This window comes from Phasianus colchicus, chromosome 1 (assembly GCF_987193195.1).
Source record: "Phasianus colchicus chromosome 1, bPhaCol1.hap1.1, whole genome shotgun sequence".
Classification (NCBI taxonomy): Eukaryota; Metazoa; Chordata; class Aves; order Galliformes; family Phasianidae; genus Phasianus; species Phasianus colchicus.
In genome coordinates this window covers 155,408,924-155,430,370 of record NC_143436.1, presented here as the reverse complement: position 1 = coordinate 155,430,370, position 21,447 = coordinate 155,408,924, and the positions used below count along the sequence as shown (strand labels likewise).

The 21,447-nt window shown below is 41.6% G+C and overlaps 2 protein-coding genes across 15 annotated transcripts in view; one reads left to right on the top strand and one right to left on the bottom strand.

The window, feature by feature from the left end:
• The window catches only part of MYCBP2 (MYC binding protein 2), a 202,017-nt gene extending 186,047 nt beyond the window's left edge, over window positions 1-15,970 (bottom strand). For 13 of the 14 annotated variants that reach the window (XM_090130532.1, XM_090130523.1, XM_090130483.1 and 10 more), the window contains exon 1: window positions 15,488-15,970. In XM_090130532.1, coding sequence (XP_089986658.1) covers window positions 15,488-15,771 — 284 coding nt within the window. In that variant the 5' untranslated portion in view covers window positions 15,772-15,970. Of the gene's footprint in view, window positions 1-15,154; window positions 15,463-15,487 lie in introns of those variants that run through there. The other variant, XM_090130455.1, reaches the window with a different exon arrangement.
• LOC149920168 (uncharacterized) lies at window positions 15,864-19,800 on the top strand. The gene is made up of 3 exons (XM_090144993.1): window positions 15,864-16,236; window positions 16,917-16,975; window positions 18,557-19,800. The coding sequence occupies exons 1-3, from the start codon at window positions 15,864-15,866 to the stop codon at window positions 18,578-18,580; spliced, it is 456 nt and encodes a 151-aa protein (XP_090001119.1). The 3' UTR covers window positions 18,581-19,800.
• The last annotated feature ends 1,647 nt before the right edge of the window (window positions 19,801-21,447 follow it).

Sequence of the window (21,447 nt, the reverse complement as noted above, 5' to 3'; positions counted from 1 at the left end):
AGCTAGAAATAAATTATATTAACGTCCCCTTCACTAAACGTGTTTTACCTCTGACAGAAATTGTAATCCTGCCGTTAGCTCAACCCAGAACTTATTTCCATTATATTTTGTTCTTCTGTTGAGGAAAGGGAGTGATATAGTGACTGTGGTACCTAGCTACCTACTGGGGTTAAAGCACAACAAATGCAGCTGAACAGGGTTTGCACATCACAGAATCACAGAATTGTAGGGGATGGAAAGGACCTCTAGAGAACATTGAGTCCAATTCCCCTGCCAAAGCAGGCTTCCTAGACCAGGTTGCACAAGTAGGTGTCCAGGCTGGTCTTGAATGTCTCCAGAGAAGATGACTCCAGAACCTCTCTGGGCAGCCTGTTCCAGTGCCCTGTCACCCTTACTGTGAAGAAGTTCCTACGCATATTTGTGAGGAACTTCCTATGCTTCAGGTTGTGATCGTTCCCTCTTGTCCTATTGCCATGCACCACTGAAAAGACTCTGGCCTCATCCCTTTGCCTCCCGCACCTTAGATATCTATAGATATTGACATTTATGGACACATCATCATCTTAGACATGTATAGACACATCATCAAGGTTCTCCTTGTTTCTCACTCTACATGCTCAAACTCCCACCAAAAAGAGAAGGGAATGCACAAGAGACTGGGAGGAGACAACTATGCAGATGACTCTAACCAAAATATTTTATGCCATATAACAAGATGATCAGCAATAAGTGAAAATAAGGTGTGTAGAGAGGTTAGTCATCTTTTGCTCAGGTACTGGCTAAGCCCTGGTCACCTGTTGGGGGTGCTGAGCCATTGCCTCTGTCTCACTTTTTTCTCTCTTTTCTTCCACTTATCCTTCACTAATTAAGCAATTCTTTCAAACCACAAGATTTTGGTTTTGCTTTTAACTTTCATTCTTCCTTTCCTGTTCCTTCATCTCACTGAAGATGGAGTAAAAAGCAAGCAGCTTTGTGCTGCTTAGCTGCTACTAGAGTAAACCCACAACAACTGCTGACAGGTGTTTTCCCTGTGGAGTTACTAATTATCATGAATCCTACCAGAAAGCTCTTTGTGAGGTCTTAATCTCCTTCACGATAATTAAATGCTAATTTTTGACTTCCTTATTTCTAAAAAAAAAAAAAAAAAAGGTTATTTTCCTCTTTTTCCAGGACTAGCCTGAAGTTACTTCAACTCCAAAGAGAAACAAGTCATCTGTCAATTAAAGTGAGCTTCTTCAGCCTAAGCCACATAATTTATGATGATAGCGATGCCTCTCTCCATCCTTCATCACTATGAAGTGCAAAGAAAGGGTCAAGTACTTCAGGTTTCTTACAGAAAATAATTTGTCATGATTTTGAAAAAAAAAAAACAACAGAAAACCAAGAACAGCATGACACTTCTGAATTAACTTCACTTTATAATTTTTTGCAATAGGTAGAAGTCATCAAGAAGAACTTCTACATTGGCTTTCATTCATTTTGTTTTTACATTTGTATGCATTGATTTTCTTCCCCTTGGAAAAAAAGCACTTGTTAAATGTTATTATCTCCAGTAATACTTGTAATCTTTCCCAGCTTTGCATCACCTTCAAACTTTTTCACCCACAGCCTCAATTCCAGCACTGAAAACCCCACTGTACAGATTACACGGTTCAGGACCTCGGACAGAGCCAGAAGTATAACCACTGCTACCCCTCACCCGTGGCAGGGCTGTTTGGCAGCACCTATTCATAGCAGGTTTTTTGTTGTTATTGTTGTTTGTTGTTGTTGTTGTTTTTTAAAACAGTTCCAAACCCACACTGCTGTAGTTATATCTAGAATAAAAGCAGCCACGAGCTGGCTGGAATAAATTTATTTTCTGCCTAGTAGCTGGCATGATGCCGTGTTATAAATTTAAGATGAAAATTATATTAGTAAGATACCAATGTTTTAGTTGTTGCTGAGTAGTGCTTGTGCTAAATCAAGAATGTGGCAGCTTATCACTCTGCTCTCTCCCAGCAAGGAGAATGAGGGCACACAAGAAGCTGGAAAGAGAACAAGGACAAATGACCCAAACTGACAAAATGGTTATCCTGTACCATATTACTGTAAGACAGTTGGCCAAGGGGAGATGCTACTGCTCAGGAACTAGATGTGCAACAGTCAGCAGATAGTGAACAACTGCCTTGTGAGTCACTTCTTTTGCATATTCTTTTCATTTTGGTTTTACTTTTTTCCTCATCTTCTCTTTCCTATTTAACTGTCTTAACCCATACATTTTACTTGTTTTTCTGATTCTCTCCTTCATCCCTCTTAGGTGGGAGTGAGCAAATGGCTGCGTGCTGCTTAGCTGTCTGCTGATCTAAACTACAATACTCAGACAAGGCTCATCATAAATCCACTATGTCTAATTTATCATTTCCACGTATATTATCTTCCCCCCCCCCACACACAGTATTTTTAGAAATACATATTCCAGAGTACATTGAATTTTCTTCATCCATTTTTTTATTGAAGCACTCTTAATCAGTTTGCTTTATTTTATTCTTTTAGAGCCTCATGTCTATGAAGCTTCAAGTTAATTCTTAATAGTTATCTCAGCCACCAGGCAGAGGAATTTCATCAGGCTTGTGAAAAAACCCAAACATACTCAAGCCTGAAATTGCACATCTTTTTAATTATGACTTGTTAGTTTCATAATTCTAAGCAAATTCTCAACCTCATGACATCACACTGCATTAGTATTATTTAAAACAATTAGATTTTTCCTTGAAAACCAAATTTTTGGAGGCCTAAGGTAGAAGGATTTTATTTAGACTACTGGAATATCCTTCCTAAACTTCTCTATTATAGTCTGAAAACTAGACACCACATGTACTCGAAATGAAATTAACACCAAATACAAAATTGATCTGACTTATATTTAAACTAGAAGAGAACTGCGGAAGTGCAAAGCAGGATCTAGAAAATTCCCTTAAATATATCAAACGTTTTAATTCATGTATGTTGCTCTGGAAGCAAAGGACACACAAGGGAGCACCTCTACCTAATATTCTCTGCATGAGGATAATGGTTCCTCAATACAACCGTTGTCAGGTGTAGTTTTTTTTTCCCTGCAATTACATAGTTTTTCACTTATTAGCTGTGGCATTATTTATGAAATTAGATGCAAGGTAAGCATTTTACCTCGAGTTCTTCAGTGCAGAGGAAAACATTTTGCATCTCTCATCTCCACAATTTTAGGACTCATTTTTTATTTGCTCTGGTGAAAATAAAAAGTAAATCAGCCATAGCAAGAACAACAGTATCTGCACCTTTAACCACCTATCTATTCAAATGCAACCACAACAACTGAAGTGTGTACAATGCCACTTTTTTTTTTTAAATCAGATTGGGAAAAAATTTAGAGAACTGGCTTCATGAAATTTAGAAAAATCTGTACTTATTAATAAAGTGAACAGGAACAGCAGATAATGACATCCCATCTTCACTGAACAGCACAAGACAACTCTCTAGTGCATACTACTGAAAGCCCACCAGTCTGCAGTTGCCAATGGTCAACATTCTCTGGCAGTATACTGTAGTAATAAAATGCAACAAAGAATCCACTGGTTTGAAGAGAAATAGAAGAGAGGTGATCACTTCAAGAACACACAAGTGTAATGAAGACATAGAAACATATCTGTTAGAAAGGATACTATATTAGCTGGCAGGAAAAGAAAAGGAAATGCAAAAGAAAAAAAGATGAGCCATGAATTACAGTAATTCATTATGAGAAAATCAAATAGAGAGATGAGACTGTAACACTAAAAACTAAATAATAAGTTTTTTATTTAAGGATCTATGGTAACTGTTGAGTCACAGTCTGAACCACTGATTGAGAGCTTGAGAAAAGAACCCAGTCAGCCCTAGGAGCACAGGTGAACATAATTCACCTATGTGACCAGAAGGCATGGAGCCTGGCTGCACCCCTCCTAGACCTCATTTAAGGGCTGACTGCCACCAGAGAATGATGTCTTGTTGGAGATCCCTCCTTTGTGGAGTTTTCCTATGTGAGCCAAGATTTTGGAGATTGGTGAACAGTCCTTTTTCCTTCCCATATAACACCTTTCTATCATGTTAGTCCCTCTTATATCACCTTTCCATCGTGCTGATCTTTCTGATTGTGACAAAGGATAAGCTCACTTCAATCTACTTCAAATGACTGGCTGCTAATCTATATAAAAATGATCACTGGATTAAAGGTTCAGCAACAGAAAAGAAATATCAAGAAGACCGAGACTAATGCAGAAGCAAAATAAAGAGTTCAGATTTTGACCCTAAACAGGGGTCTTATGTAAATACTCTTATAGACTGACAGAGCCCATGGTCAAAATAATCTAAATGCTATGACACTGTAGCACAAGCTATATAAGAGACTTCCAATTATTTTCACTTGCAGATCTATAAAATTCTGGGAGCAGTTTTGATCGTTCCAGTGAATCTAAAATTATTAACAAAAGGCTTATTCTTTCATGGAGAGTAAGACCTGCTCTTACTCTCCCTTTCAGAAAATCTATTAAATTATTCACAAACCACAGTTCAAAAACCATTATCTTACACAATTACGCTTAGAGATGAGTAAAGTCATGGGAAGAAAAAGAAAAATGAGGAATGGCACAAATCTAAACAAAGGCCTCCAGATTTACACGGGACAAAAAGCTGATTTTTGTTTCTTTTCTATGCTGTGCAACTGGTACAGCTTTAGACTCTTTAAATTAGTAGAAGAAAAATATCCACAGTTTTCACAGACTGAAGTAGTCACAGATAAATCACATGCAAAGAAAAGTATCATTCAGTTGTAAGAAAAAAACCCTCAATCCAATACATTTATCAGTGCAAAGGAGCTATGACAAGTCTTTTACTAAGAAATACTGGTTACTTTAAAAAAGCAAACAAGCAACAACAAAAAACAACCTACCAACTCAAAGCATAATAAATGTAAACATACAAAACCCATAACATAGCCATTTACAGTATAAGTAGCCCATTCTCCTTCACAGATTTCTAGTATTCATCCTTTGGAGTGGTACAATGGCAGGAATTAGCTATGAAAGACTACTTAGCAAGAGTAAGTTTGAAACGTAAGAGCTTTAGTTAATTATAAGACTACTATTCCAATCAAAGTCTCAGTCTGAAGCACTGTTCCCAGCAAGAAAAAGAAACAATCATTTATTTGAAAAATGCTGTGAGGAGTCATGTTTCCAATGTAAACAAAGGACACGGAAAAAAAGCTGACAAGAATATCACATCATGAAAGACTGTGCTATTGATATACGTGCTCTCTATGAAGATGCAAGTAGTTATAGGTGAAGAGAAGAATTACTAAGGCATCTTCAAAATATTGTGACCAGGAGAAAGACCACAACACAGCAGGGAACAGGAAGTAGAAAAAGTGCTAAATAAAAATAAATCCCCACACCCAGGCAAAGATAGCAGAAGCATAATTTCAACATCAAGGTTTTAGGAAGCAAAAAGCCCATTTAATGCAGTTAACAGTGAGGCGTGGTTACTTCTTAAATTACTCCAACAACCACCTAACTTCAGCTCCTTATGTTGGTCATTTAACACATCCATCAACCACTCAACATTCCAGAGCAACTAGCATAACTGAAAAATTAACAGACATTTTCTCCCAGTTTAACAATGCAACAGAACCACAAAAGAATTCCCACCTACAAATTAACAACAAAAAAAAAAGAATAAATAAGTGATGACTCTGGAATGAACTTCCTAACGTGAACTTAAATCAGTAGGAAGTGTAGGAACATGAAGTTAAATCAGTGGAAGAATCCCAGGGACACACAGATTAGTCTGCAGATTGAGAACAGAACATCAGAATTCATAGTAAACCACCAACAGAACTGGTATGCCTTTAAAAAATGGAAGTAAAGTACAATCCCAATCAAGTAAAATTCTAATTATTTCTTCATCTATAAAGCAGTGAACCATCTTGAAATAAATTTAGAAAAAAATCAGTCACTGGTTAAAATATTAAGGAAACAGAGTAAGCCACAACTGCTGCAAATCATATAATCATAGAATGCTACTGGTTGGAACTAGGTGATCTTTAAGGTCCCCTCTAAGCCCCCTGCTGTAGGCAGGGCTGCCACCCACTGGACTGGTAAGGCTGCCCAGGGGCCCATACAACCTCAGTTTGAACACCTCCAGGAATGGCACATCCACAGCTTTTCTGGGCAGCCTTGCCAGTGCCTCACCACTCTACGAGTGAAGAATATCCTCCTAACATCTCCCTTCTTTTAGTTTAAAGCCAATCCCCCCATTGTCCTACCACTATTAGTCTGCACAAAAATTTAGTCCCCCTCCTGCCTATAAGCTCCCTTCAGTACTGGAAGGCCAAAACAAAGTTTCCCCAGAGCCTTTACTTCTCCAGACTGGAGAAGCTCTGCTCCCTCAACTTTTCTTTGTAGGAGAGGTGCTCCAGCCCTCTGATCATCTTCATGGTCCTCCTCCAGACCCATTCCAACAGCTCCACATCCTTCTTGTGCTGGGAGCCCCAGGTCTATGCACAGTACTCCAGATACGGCCTCAAGAGGACAGAGTAGAGGGGAATAATCCCCTCCCTCACTCTGCTGGCGACCCCTCTCCTGATGCAGTCCAGGACACTGTTGGCCTTTTGTGCCGCAAGCACACACCACCGGCTCATGTCCAGCTTTTCATCCACCAGGACCCCCAAGACCTTTTCTGTAGGGCTGCTCTCAATTAGTTCTTTTCTGTACATATATCCAGGACTGCCTTGACACAGGTGCAACACCTTACCTTGCACCTGGCCTCGTTGAAGCTCACTAGGTTCACAGGGGCCCACTTTCCAAGCGGGGCATCCCTTCTTTATGCTGTTAACAGCTGCACCACTCAGGTTGGTGTCATCAGCAAACTTGCTGAGGGGACATTCAATCCCACTATCTATGTCATCAATAAAGACACTGAAGAGCACTGGTCCCAAGATGGACACCTTGGGGCATCACACAGGACTGGCCTCCACCTGGACACAGAGCCATTTATCACAACCCTTTGGCTGTGACAAATTCTTCATCCACCAAGCTATCCAGCCTTTAAATACACACTTCACCAACTTACAGACAAGGATGTGGCGCAGGATCATGTCAAAGGCTTTACAAGAATCCAGATAAATGACATCAGTTGCCCCTCCTTGGCTCACTAGTGCTGTCACTCCATCACAGAAGTCAACAGACTGGCTAGGCATGATCTGCCCTTGTGAAGCTGTGTTAGCTTGCAACACCTCCTCATGTCACATGCGTCTTAACATATATTCCAGGAGGAATTTAATATACCAGTTTCTCTCATCCTGTTAAGAGTTCTGTACTTACAGTTATGTTTTTTGTTTGTTTTAGTGTTCATGTATTAAAACTCCAAACTTTTGTGAATTTAAGCAGAATATTCATGCAACGTTTGCTGGTTTAAAGCACAGCAGACTTAATGTAACATGAGTTTAATGTAACATAGTTAATTACCAGAAGTATAGAGCTAATGATCGAGTCAGGTTGTATTGCTACAGTTGAGAGCTTTCCTATTGTCAGAAATCAACACCTACAATCACATTCACACAAATATTCTCATCAATAATCCACAACTTGATATTCAGGAAGGATAAACTATTTTGAACTTTTAAAAACACATTAAGCACATCGTTTTGGAGCACACTAAGCAGTAAAATTCTCAAAGTTGGCAACAATACCAAGAGATACTTGAACATCAAGAATCTAACACAGGAAAATTATAAAATGCTTCATCTAAGTTTAAAAAGTTCCTATAATAATGCTGAAGCTGAAACTAAACAGCCAGTAATGCGAAAAAGAAAAGAAACTTCCTGAGACAATTACCACATGAATTCTAAAAAATCTTAAATAATAATGACCAAATATTGCAGCTGAACAGTACCAAATTGACAAGTTCTCCACGTAACTGTCTTCCTTATCCACGAGTACACATTCAGAATGTCACTAATTAAGAGCTCACACAGTAGCTGCTGTGTTACTGGACGCACTCTTATACAAGCACAGTTCTAGAGCTAGAAAACCTAGTTTCAGTTTTTCTGAAACTTCTGTTGTATCCCAGCTGGCCCGTAATAGGAATTGCGACAGAAAAACGAGAGGTCCTATATAGTATTATTTTGTAGTCCAAAATAAATAACAAAACTAAGCTCTGATTCTATCACATGCATTATTTCTTCTCTAAACTAAACACTTTCCTCGTAAGAAACAGAAGGATGCATGACTACAAATTGGACAAAGACGTCTATAGTGGTGCTATAGCACCACTAGACTTCTGAATAGATTTCCATGTTCACTTTTGACAAAATTCATATTTGTTTCTAGCAATCCACAAAAACTGAATATTTGTCTTGCAGATTCCGTGTTTCATTCTTTTAAAGGCACCCAAATTTTAGTCCGTTTGGCAGTGGTTTCACTTTGAAATTTTATCAACTTGATTTATTAGTAACTCTGTCATCAGCCAGATTACTTGCTTCTTTCCAGCTTTTCCTATGCCTTCCATGCTAATACTGCAGAAATACAAACCATGTTAGAGTAACCATCTACTACAGTCTCTCAAAAACAACAATTCTGTAAAAACAATTTTCATTATCACAATATAAAGAAGAGATACATAAAATATATGTATTTAGTTGATAGTTAATCCCTTTTAACCAACAGTACAATACATCACAGAATATCCTGAGTTGAAAGGGATCCAACAGATCATTGATTCCAACTCCTGGCTTCACACAAAATCATCCAAAATTCCACCCATATATCTGAGAAAATTGTACACAGATTCCTTGAATTCACACAGCTCGGTGCCATGACTATTGCCCAGGGGAGCCTGTTTCAGTGCCTGATGACCCTTTGGTGAAAAAGCTTTCCCTGTCACCAAAGCTGACCCTCACCTGACACAGCTTCATGCCATTCCCTCTAGTCTTACCACTGTCACTGCAAAAGAAGAGCTCAGCACTGTCCCTCCACTCCCTGTGTGAAAAGCTGCAGGTCACCATGAGGCCTTTCTCCAGTCTCCACTGTGCTGAGCAAACCAAAGGATCTCAGCTACTCCTCATGTATCTTGCCCCCTAGACTCTTCACCATTTTCATAGCCCTCCTTTGAGCACACTCTAACACACTATAGTTTTACATCTGTCTTGAACTGTGGCACCCAAAACTGCACACAGTGCTTGAGGCTGCATCAGAACAGAGCAAGACTAACCCTTCACCAGACCAGCTAGCAGTATGAGTCAATGTCACCTATTTCATTTGCTGCAGAAAATAGACAAACTTGGTTTCTTAACATAAGAGCAATACAGGCTGCTCTAGATGGTCAGTGAAATTAAGAATCTGTTGTAATCCAGAAAGCAAAAAACTTCTTGCCTCACATAGAAATTTATTTAATAATTTGAATAATTAGAATTTTGAAGACAAATAGTACCAAAAGCATTGCTGAAATCTAAATAGATTACATTTACTAACTTCCCCTAGTTAATGAGGAGAATAACCATTTCATAAAAGGAAATTAAGTTCATTGAGCAGGACTTTCTCCTCATGAATCCATGTCAGCTATTCAATGATTGCACTTTCAAATGTTTTTCAATAACTCCCAGAATAACCTTCTCCATAACTCTACCAGACACTGAAGTGAGACTGACAGGCCTGTAATCACCAGTCTTCTTTCTTGCCCTTCTTGAGAAATGGGACAACATTTGCAAGCTTCCAGTCAACTGAGACCTCTCCAGATTTCCAAGAAAAAATAATTGAAAGATGTCTCAATGACATCAGCCAGCTCTGAGCCTTGAATGACTCCCATTAGGCCCCACAGACTTTTATACATCCAGCTGGAGCAGCAAATCCTGCACAGGTTCAGAACTGGTACAGAATTTATTGTTTCTGCAGTTACAGTTCTCTAACTTAGGGCTCTGGGGATCCCAAGAGCTCTTTATAAGTGTTGAAGACAGAGGTGAAGAAGGTATTAAACATCTCTGCTTTGCTTGCAACCCTATTTGTTAGATGTCCATCCTCATCAATCAACAGACTAATGTTATCTCTGTTCCTCCTTTTGCTGTTAACATATTTCAAAAAGCCCTTTTTGTTTTCTCCCACAGTACTGATCTGCTTTGACTCTAAATATCTCCCTTCAATGTCCAACAGCATCACTGTAGTTCTCCCATGTTACTCAACCTCACTTCCAGCGGTCACACACTTTAATTTCTTGCCTAAACTCTAGAAAATCCCTGCTCTGTCAAGCTGACCTTCTGCCTTGTCTGCTTGACTTGCAACATTTAGGATATGCCTGCTTCCATGCTCTTAAGAGGTGGTACTTAAAAAGTGACCAGCACTGATTGATCTCAATGCCTTCAAAAGTAGAATTACCAGGGACTCTGCTAACCAGTTCCTCAAATAGTTTCAAGTCTGCTAGTCCCAATATCCAGAAAGATGGTAAAATGATATTTACAAAATAAAAAAAAAAGGGAAGCAATTTTTTTTTTCTTTTTTTTCAGGAATGAAGAGCACAATTCCTCACAATAAACACCACTATAATATTTTTATTCGTCTTTACGTATATTAATCTTACTTTTTCAATCAAATGAATGCTTCGAAGATTTTTGCAATTAAAGTTTTGCTTAAAAACAGGAAAAAAACAACAAAAGAGACATCAAGTCTCAAGCAAATAAGAGCTTACAGCTTTTGTGAAGACCAGATCAAAAGAAGTAGGCTTTTTGGTGTACCAACTACCAAATGAACACGAATTTCATATATACAAATATAATAGGCACTATTTCTATGCTTCTACATGTTCATTAACAACTCTTCTTCATTCAAAATGGCTGAAAGAACAGCCATCTCATTTCTGGTCAATAGCGGAAATGCTATTTTTCAGTCATCACTGACATTTTCCTTGTTATCACAGCAAGCTATTTCACAACATTACATTTGTTGGGTTTTTTTGTGTGTGTTGTTTGTTTTTGTTTGTTTCCTCCTGAATACAAATACAAGCATTTTTTTCCCCTCCTGTCGAGGAATTAATTTAAGAGAAACAACCCTAGCAAAGTAGTAATGGACAAAAAAAAATGTAATCCAGAAAAAAAAGCCATATTTTTAGACTCTTCATGTCTTTAAACTAATTGACAGGATGTTTCCAGTGGGAAAAAAAAACCAAAAAACAAATTAAGAATCTCAGGAGCTCAGCAAGATGAAGGGAAAATGGTTTTAAGTTGAAGAAGGGAAAATTTAGGTTGGCTATCAGGAAGGATGTTTTTTATTATGAGAACAGTGAGGTGCTGAAACAGGATGCCCAGAGAGGTTGTGGATGCCCATACCTGGAGGTGTTCAAGGCCAGGTTGGATGGGTCCCTGGGCAGCCTGGTCTAGTATTACATGTGGAGATTGGCAGCCCTGTCTGTGGCAGGGGTGTTGGAGATTCATGATCCTCGAGGTCCCTTCCAATCCAAGCCATTCTATGAATCCCATTAGTAAGGACCATAAAGAGAACATTCAATTTTGACTATTATTCAATAAACATTGCTGCATCTTTGATACCTAGTATCACTATAGAAATCCAGACAGTCCTCACAAGTAACTTAAAATACATATGGAATTCAAAAGAACCTATTCAGCAATGATTCTTGGATCTGCATGATGTTACCTATATAGCTGCGGAGTTTATGTTCTTCAATATGAAAAAAATATTTTCAGTAAAGACCAATTGATAAGCTGTAAAATGGATGGGAAACATTCAGAAATGAGTAGGAAACTATTACTATTTCAGAATGTTATCACTGTAATATTAAAAACTCATTAATCAAAATCACAGAGTAAAAATCTTCACTACAAGACAGGCCGCACAAGAGCCATAACAAATTTTAAACCATATTTGAGAAAAGGTTTCAAAGAACACAATAAACCTACCTGGTATTTCTGACAATAAAGTAAAAGGGAAGGGACTGACAGTTTAGGGAAAACTGAGATGTACAAGAGACAGTAGCAGCAATTCAGTTAGATAGAATTTAATCCTAAGAAGCATTTCCAAGTGATACAATTGAAGACAGCAAAACATGAAAATTGAAAATAGTTTTTAAAGTACCCTATTTTGCACATACAAAGTTTCAGGAGCGAAAGCAGTTAATGACTTCTATTATTCTTAGTAACAGAGAGCAGACAGTTTCATCCACTCAGAAGCCAGTCTGAGTAAGTTAATGTTACAATGACAAAGTTTTCACTTGTCCTCTAAAGAGGCTCATACTTCCTACTACAGCTTTAGAGACCTCCATGACCATACCAGCCATAATGCCACTGCTAGTCATTTTCATATACTTCAGTAGCCACAAAGCAGGGACTACTAACTGAGCACACTCAATACATCCATCTTTCAGACCAATCTTGAGTATCAGTGGGAAATGTACTTGTCAAGCCATCTGACTGAAGATGATGTTAAATTACAGGATTAGATTCATTTTCCTGTTCCCTTTCATAAAACTGTTAGCCTGGCACAGGTGATAAGAGAAACTGCTTCTCTCCTTCCACCTCTCCATATAGAGACTCTGTGCAGCCCTTCCCCTCATGCTGTCACACGCTTGGGTACGATCACAAGGTGAGTCAGATCGCGGAATTAGTCTGGATTACAACAAACCATTTTTGTCAAGTTAATTTTAACCCAGCACAAATCTCTAATCTGTTACTGCAAGACACTATATAAATAATATCAACACGGTGGGGCCAACAAGCATAGCAACGAAACTGTCTCCTCAGTGTTCATAACAGTAAAAAGCATTTGTAACAGTACAGCCAGCACTACATGAGGAAACACAAAGCACTGCTAACTGTTTCAAAGCCAATTACTTCATCCTACTCAGCACATGACATTCACTGCTTTCAGATGACAGCTAGCACAAACACCTTGCAAATGTGAAATTAATCTTACATGCAGCTTTTAAACATTCTTCACAATGCCTAATTTCCCTGTCTGTGCAAAGGCATTCTGATACTGTTTTCTACTTCTTCATAAGCATTTAAATCAGGGTTGGAATAAAAGTGCTCAGTGAGGCACTGATCGCGCTATTCTAAGTGCAGAACAAAATCTTGCAGGCTTGAAACAAAAAAAAAAATTATGTCAACACACTGCAAGCAGGTTATACTACCACTCTTCAGAGTAAAGAGTCTTCTCAGAGCACAGGCAGATGTTATTAATGTCTAAAAGCCAATTTTAGCTTAAGCTACTTCAATATATTTTTATAGCCACAAACATTCTTAGTAACAGATTAACAGGGTTAGATTTTCCATATAGATTAATTGGAGGTTAACGTAGTAAGGTTTATAAGGAGTCTTCATTTTACCTATCTGACAATTATCTACTGTAGTAACTACAAGGAGGCACAAATTGCTTTGCAGTATTTCTTTAGCAAGTGTTGGAGATCTTTATCATTTTAACTTTAAAAGATAATTTTAAATAGTATTTTTGAAATGTTTTTAATACTACTAAGAAGCTGAAACTCTCAAACCTTCAACAGGAATGTTTGACACTGATACAGAAGAAGGGTGGAGATTATGAGCAGTACATTGGCTGCCATCATCCAGTACAAGAGACACTGGTATCAATATCAAGAGATACTGGCACTAGCTAGTAAAACATTAAACCTCTTAAAAGTTGTTACCCAATAATGGCTGTATTCCCCAAAAGTAGCTAGCAGTCATCAACCTTGAGACAATCTGTTTCCCCCATATAGAGATTCAAGCATCTTGGATTTGCTCTATGATGACACAAGGCACAATCTGGTCTTCAAAACCGAAGGTATACAGTAACTTTTCAATGTCACTGTTTCTTTTAACTGCCAGCCTCACAACAACCTGTTAATCAGAAACACTCAGCAAGAAGCTTAGGATACCCTGGCATTAGAAGTAAATACATTAAATATGTCAATTAAAAGAAACACAGAAATTGACACTCACTTAAAACCGATATTTTCTACAACAATATGTTGAAAAGACACCAGTGTAATTATGATGAAACCAGAAACCATTGAGGACACAACAAATTCAAAACTACAGCTTTAAGCAATACAGACGTGTCAAGGTAAGAATCCAGGTAGACATCTGAATGCCACAGAACAATCACATGCCTGATTAAAGTTCAACATAGACATCCTTACTTGCAGTTGCAGGATTCTGTGCTCAAGAGGAGGAAAAGATGTGAAGGAAAAAGAACGAGCACTTAGCTAAGAGATAATGACGGTAAGAAAACACAGAGGCATGGCAATACTGAGCATCTATACGTACTACAGATATATACACACCATAGACACAGACCCAGTGTATATAATACAATGCTTGCATACGTTTGTGTGTGTAAAGTAGTGTAGTTTCCCTGTCAGATACTCGGAAGAGAGCTCAGTAATTACAAAGATGCCACACGTAAACGTTTGTAAGCCTATGTTTGTGGCACCAGCCAAGAGTAATTTAGGAAAGTTACATTGTTCTTCTAGTTTCTTACACCATTCCCCTCCTTTAGGGAATAACTCCTGCTACTCAGCTCAGACACACACACACAAAAAAAAAAAGATGAAAAAAGCAGAACACATGCAGAGATGCCAACCTCGTGTCTCACAGCCATTACCAACTTACAACTACAGCAACCTGAGTGTCACCCAGGATCAGGCCCAACCACACCACAGCCTGACACCGCACAGGGATTCCCATGCAGGAACCGCCCGTTCTCGTGCCATCCACAACCCCAACACCCTCTGGAAAAGAACAATGGGGCGCACCCGGGCACGGAGGGATACCGAGGAACCGCCACCCTTCAGCCCCCTCACACAAAGGGCTCGGCCCGGGCTCCTCCAGGCGGGGGGAGGCGGAACGGTGCAGAGCAATAACGGGTGCAACGGTTCTTCACCCCCTCCCTCCCTATTCCCCCCCCCCCCCCCGGCAGTCCCGCATCGTCTCATCCCGCAGCGCTGCGGTTTAACGGCCCAGGTGAGCCGCGGCAGAGCAACAGGCGGGCGGGGGCAGCCGCCTCCCCGCGAAAAGGGCTTCTCCAGCCGCCGGGCGGTGGGGGACAACGGGCACTGCCGGCGGGGCTCCACGTTTGGACACGGGGACAGCCAGGAGACAGCGGCCTACCCCAGGGGCCTCCCGAGGAAGGAAGGAGCGAGAACGCAGCGCTCCGTTTCGATCTGGGCGTGCTCCCGCTCCGGGCCCGCGGGAGGGGGAGGGGAGGCGGCCGCAGGTGAGCGCTCCGCCGGCCTCGGGGGCGGCAGCGCCATCTGCGCCGTGACGGCGGGCGGCAGGGCCGGGCCGCAGGGCGGGGACGGCACCCGGGCGGCCGCATCGCCGCTCCCCCCGCCCCGAGGCCGCGTTATCCGCAGCAGCGGCCGCATGGCACGGGGCGACGAGCGGGAAGACAGCTCGGGGAAGGGCCCCTACAACACCGCGGGGGGGGGGGGAGCGCGTTACCTGCCCGGGTGGCCGCCCAGCTCCCGGTCGCTCAGCGCCGCCGTGTAAATCTTCCGGTATCTGTCGGCCAGGGCCTTCCCCGAGAGCAGCAGTTGGTAGCGGCCCCGGCAGCCCGAAGGCGGCGGCAGGGCTCCGGGCAGTGCTCCCAGCGCGCCTCCGGAGCCCTCCTCGGGCCCCATGGCCCCCGCGAGAGCGGAGCCGCCGGAGAGGAAGAAGAAGCCGCCCTCTGCCCCGGTGCAGGAGGCGACGGCTGCTCCCGCAGAGGCGGCGGCTGCGGCGCTCATCCCCTCCCCGCCCGCCCCCTGGTGGCTGCGCAGCCCGCCGGCCCGGCGCGCACACAGGCGGCTCCCGTCGCCTTCACCGCCGGGGCCCGGCCATGGGGAGGCCGCTGACGCCGCCGCCCCGCGGGCTGCGCATCCACTCGGGCCGGAGCCGGGCTGCGGAAACGCGCCCGCTGCTCCCTTCGACTGCCCCTCCGACCCAGACGCAGCGCCGACCGCCGCCGCCCTCTCCTGCAGGCGGACGCGCCGAGCTCCGGGCAGCACCGTACACCTCGGGTCCGGCGGCCCGGCCAGCCGCTTCCTTCTCCCGCAACAGGGGGCGGAGGCCAGCGGCTACCGTTTCCCCTCCGGAGTTTCAGCACGGCGCCACCGCCCTGGCCGCGCAGCCGCCGGGGCCCCACCTCCCTCCCGGCGACAAGCGCATGCGCCGCCCCGCCTCCCGAGCGGCCCCCGGGAAGTGCGGGGCGGGTGAGTGCCGCACCTGCCCTCGGCAGCTGGTGGTGGTCTTCAGCGCGGAGGGGTGTTGCTCCTACAGGGCGGGGTGTGGCGAGCGACTGCGTGGGCCACGGGCACCTGAGGAGATCCCTCATGTTTGCTGAGGAGGGAGGGGAGCGCTTTTCTTTCGCTGTCTCAGAGGTTGTGGATGCCCCGTCCTTGGAGGTGTTCAAGGCCAGGTTGGATTGGGCCCTGGGCAGCCTGGTCTGGTATTAAATGAGGAGGTTGGTGGCCCTGCACGTGGCAGGGGAGTTGGAGATTCATGGTCCTTGACATCCCTTCCAACCCTGGCCATTCTGTGATTCTGTTCTAGGGGTCTGTCACTGTGCTGACCCCTCGTGCTCCGATCTCTGCTCTGCCTTGTGCTGGTGTGACCAACTGCAGCACCAGCCTCCCACGGCCTTTGTGTTCTGTACCACGAGCAGGTCAGACTCCTGGCAGGGAGGGATGCCCTCTTTTTTAACACTTGGATCCCTACATGCAATAGCTACACGTGGTCAAAATTTCCTTAGATCGTCTTCACTGTCCTCAGGATGCTCTGCATATCTTTAGAGGAAAAGGAGGCATGGCAGCATGCGCCCTTGTAGCGTATATTCTGTTACCTCCTTTCATTCATTTCTTTCATTTTCACTTTTTATCTCTTGTAATTTTAGCTCTGCAGTTCTGTCACCCTTTCTACTGTATTACCCAGCTGAAAGCTTCAAGCATACAGGTATGTCCTGTAAAAATAATCTGTACTAAAATAAGACTGCATGTAAAATGCAGCTTGGATTTAAGTCTGTAAAAAAAACTATCTCCCAAACACAATGCATACTGTCCTTCATTTATTTTCCAAGTCAGGGCCTAAAAAAGCCTGGAATTCTGCTGCTAATGAATATGTATATGTAGGTTGCTCTGAAAGTAATGCCTCCTATTTATTTCCATGGAAACAACAGCACATACAACAACACTACTTGAGAGAGCAAATTCTGAACTACAGAGCACTACTTTTTAAAACAGTCATCACCATTAGCTACACATCTTTTCCAGTGATGAACAAGGACCTGTTTGGTGAACTTATAAATATCCGTACCAGTGGAGGTGGCCCTCTGTCGCTGAAATGCATCACCCAGTGCCTCGCTGTGCTCACATCCAATGTTTGGTCTCCACAGTAAACATCAGTGAATGTCAGTGGGTGTCATTTTTTTTCACATGAAATAATTCAGTGACACACCTTTGCTCCATACGCACTTCCATGTCAGTCATACGCACCATGTTGTCAGTCTGCCCCTCTGCTGCCATCTGTTGCATGGCAACAGCGTGTAATGGAATATTGGTAGGAAGGTATCAGCCTCTACTGCCGTGTCACCACCATCTGCCTCTGACATCATAGGCCAACATAAAATAGAAGACATTACTTTTGGAGCAGCCCTCTTACAGGGCTCTATCTGTATAGATAGAGTTGCAAACAACTTTCTGTGTAACAGCAAATACAAACTATGTAACTGTCATCTTTGTTATGCTCCTATACACTTCAGTGTTCATGCCAAATTTCAAATACTTTGTACAGAGAAAGAAGGATGCTAAAGATAATAAACTGTACAGGATTTCTTTGGAATAGCTGGCTTGGTAACAAAGTTAGCCAGATTGGTACCATCACTGAGAAAATGTTTCTTTCTGAATGCACTTTGAGGCACCAGAAACCATCCGCTAAGTACTTAAAATACTAACTACATAAAAAGCCTTCCTTATAATTTATATATTGCAGAATTTGTGGGGAGGAGAAAAAAAGGAAAAGAAAAGGATAATACAGCAGTGAGAAAAGAAACCACAAAGAAACAAGCTCCATGTCTCATGGTGCCAACCCCACCAAATTGGTTTTGCTCTGGCAAACAGAATGATAAGCCTTGTTCACTCCTCTTTTAGAGACTGCCTGAAATCATTCACACAGGCAAGAACTGGGAGCCTTTTAGCTTATTTTGTGATTTGTTGCAACAGCTGCTACTCTTCACCAGGCACACAGTGCCTGACAAATGAGCTATCTTCTGGTGTAAAATTGCACATCAAATCTCAAAACCTTTCCTCTGCACGTATGCTTTTGTAGCCATCTTTATACAAGTGCTATAAAAGTGAAGTACTGGCAAAGTTTTAGGAAAATGATGCAATTTATTGCAATTCTTGCGTATTGCTCCACACTCTAGAACATGTCTAGGCTGGCGTTGTACAGAGCTGCACACAGTATGTGGAATATTGTTCTTTGCAAACTGCAACTGCTGTTCTGCATCTCTTTTTATCTTAAGTCTTTGCTTTTTAGAGGGAATCTCTGTGTCTGCAGTGACTCCTCCCACAAACTTCAGCTTAGGATGAGCTAAAATATTTGATAACTGACACCACAATTGAGGAGAAGCCCCAGCAGCAGGACTTGCTGGGGGCAAGGAAAACAGCCTGCAGGAAAGGACGTGGGGGTCTGGGCGGACACCAAACTGAACGTGAGCCAGCAGTGTGCCACTGCTGCAAAAATGCTGCATTAGGCAAAGCATTGCCAGCAGGTCAAGGGAGATGATCCTTCCCCGCTGCTCAGCATTGGCGAGGCCACACCTGGAGTAGTGGGCCAGTTCTGGGCTCCCCAGTACCAGAGACATAGGCAATTGCATACTTCTGCAAATGGTATAAAAGAATTACATGTTCAGACTTGTTAATCCAAAAGTTAAAAACGGTGATACAGTTTCAGAGAATCTGTTCACACCAGATTAACCCTTTGTTTTATGTAGCTGCAGTGCTTTTTATCTAGCAGAATGCTTGTATTCATTATAAGCATAATCTCAGTCAACTGAAAGTGACTATTTTTTGGTAGCTCTACTTTGCAACCAGAATGTATCTTCTGACAATACCCGCTTCGTTTTTGGTACCATTTACTTGCTGGTATTGAATGAAGCGCTCTGTCAGTCAGCCTCTCTCTTTTACCTTAAGGTGGGATTTTCAGCAGTTACATTCATAAACTTGGCACCTTTATGAGTAGTTTCTATCTGAAAAAATAGCTCCAAAGTCACCTGGAATTCAGAGTCTGACAGTCCATGCTGTTCAGTATCTCTGCTCACATGAATCATTGTGTTTCGACACAGCAGAACAAGAAATTCTAATATGTAATTCAAAAGCTCTCATATCCTTCATGACTGGATATAAAAGGGAAATTTCTACAGTTTCACAATCTGACCCTTTCACTTTTGAATTACATTTCTAGGCTTTGATTCTTTAAAACTTTCTCAGCATGATGTATTTTTTACGGTTTATTACAATTGATGGTAAATTTCTTGTTCACTGGAAGCAGCAAACAATTCTTTAACGATAAAAAGTGCAAAACAGAAACTGTGTTGACTGTTGACTCGTGACTGTGTTGACATAGCCACCTTCATTCCTACAATGGAGATGCTCATCCCTATATCACCTTTTTTTCCAGCTGACACCTTCTCATGCTAGCCCACGTTTAGCTTCTCTATGCAGCACCAAGAGAAGGAAAAGAAGTCTTACTTACTAAAAAAAGAAAAAGTGAAAAAATGTAAAAATGTACTTCTAAGTTTGTTTTCTTAGGTATGGTTGGTTTTTCTTTCTCCTTTTTTTTTTTTTTTTTTTTCAAGTTAAGTTTTCCCAACATTAATTGTAAAGACATGCTAAAAGACAACAAATAAACAACAACAACAAAAGAAAAAACGTATTTTCTATTCTGTGTGCAAGCAGTCACAGATTCCAAAGAGCTTGCTAATTGAAAGGTCTCTATGTGCATCCCTTCTCCTACTTCTGTTTTTAAACAGTCTGTTGTGGTAACATCTAGACTTTAGGTCTGCTTTAGCTGAACTATGCTATCTTCTCCTTGAAATTCCTTCTTTAAAAGTCACTTAATAGAGAAAAATTTGTGCAAAGTGAAAATGTACAGCTGAGGCATTTCATAAAGCTGTACCATATGTATCAGCTCTTGAAGTTAAGATAATAATTCCTTCCAACTACTAGTGAGATCAACAAAGAAACCTTCTACATTTTACTTCTACTATGATGATATGACTGGCATTAAAATAAACAAAAATACAATAAGAGTGTGTGAATGAAGTGGAAAAAAATAAAGAACCAAAAAGACTATTAGAAACCTGCAAAGATTACATTACTAATGGTTCATAAAATATAATGGCTGTGAAATTATCTAGATTGAGATGTAGATAAAATACGGTTTGACATTCAAATCTACAGATGCCAGCAAGGTTTGAAACTGGACGCTGTCCTTGGAAACAGCAAGTGCTCTCCAAAATAACATGAAATGCTTATTGGATTATTACTTTGGGTGAAGAAAAAAAAATACAGACTTAGATGCAATCTCATCCACAAGTCCTGCTGTAGAAATACAGGAATGGAGGAACCACTTTGGTCTTCAAGACCAGTCCTTCACCAGAAATGATGCAAGAGATGCGGAGACTGTAAACCCTTTACAAGACACAGAGCACCTATGTTCTGTTGAAATCTAAAGGGTGGGTTTGGGTTAGACATAAGGAAAAAGTATTTTACAGCGAGGATGTTGAGGCACTGAAGCAGGTTTCTAGAAATGTGGTGGATGCCCCATTCTTGGAGACTTTCAAGGTGAAGCTAGATCAGGCTCTGGGCAACTTGATCTAGTGTTGGATGTTCATTGCAGAGGAGTTGGACTAGCTAACCCTTAAAGGTCCCTTCCAGTTCTAAGGATTCTGTGATTCTATAAGCTAAACTGGCTTAGCATAAAACAACCTAGTGCTTCAAATGTTACTCTGCAAACGATAATCTTGGGTATCCCATAAAGAAAAATGGATTGAGATTATATTTCCATTTGGACCATGTCTTCATGCAAGACTAAAATTACATTATTGAGACTTGTCAAATGGATAAAACAGATCAGTCTTAAATACAAATTCCAGTCTCAAGGAAGGATGCCAGGGATATATTTAGAACACTTGCGGGGGATTTGTAAGTCTAGCTAGTCTACAGCGAAGAGATGGTGCTGTGAGCACAAAAAAAAAATTCTGAGGTTCAACTGCTGAAGAACCCATGTAGTTATACACAAATGTATTTTTAGTAACTGAAAGTTACTTAAATGTTTCTTGAACGGACGTTTCTTTCAGGCTTTATGTTGTTTTAAAAATACAGAGTCCCAAGGTTTCTTTGAAAAGCTCCGTGAACTGTCTCAGC

Bases quoted from the DNA above. Each gene is read 5' to 3' on its own strand.
- LOC149920168 (XM_090144993.1), top strand. From the start codon at position 15,864: ATGGGGAGGCCGCTGACGCCGCCGCCCCGCGGGCTGCGCATCCACTCG. The intron at 16,237-16,916 runs GTGAGTGCCGCA...TTGTAATTTTAG, and splicing joins CCCCGGGAAGTGCGGGGCGG to CTCTGCAGTTCTGTCACCCT. The intron at 16,976-18,556 runs GTATGTCCTGTA...TTTGCTTTTTAG, and splicing joins TGAAAGCTTCAAGCATACAG to AGGGAATCTCTGTGTCTGCA.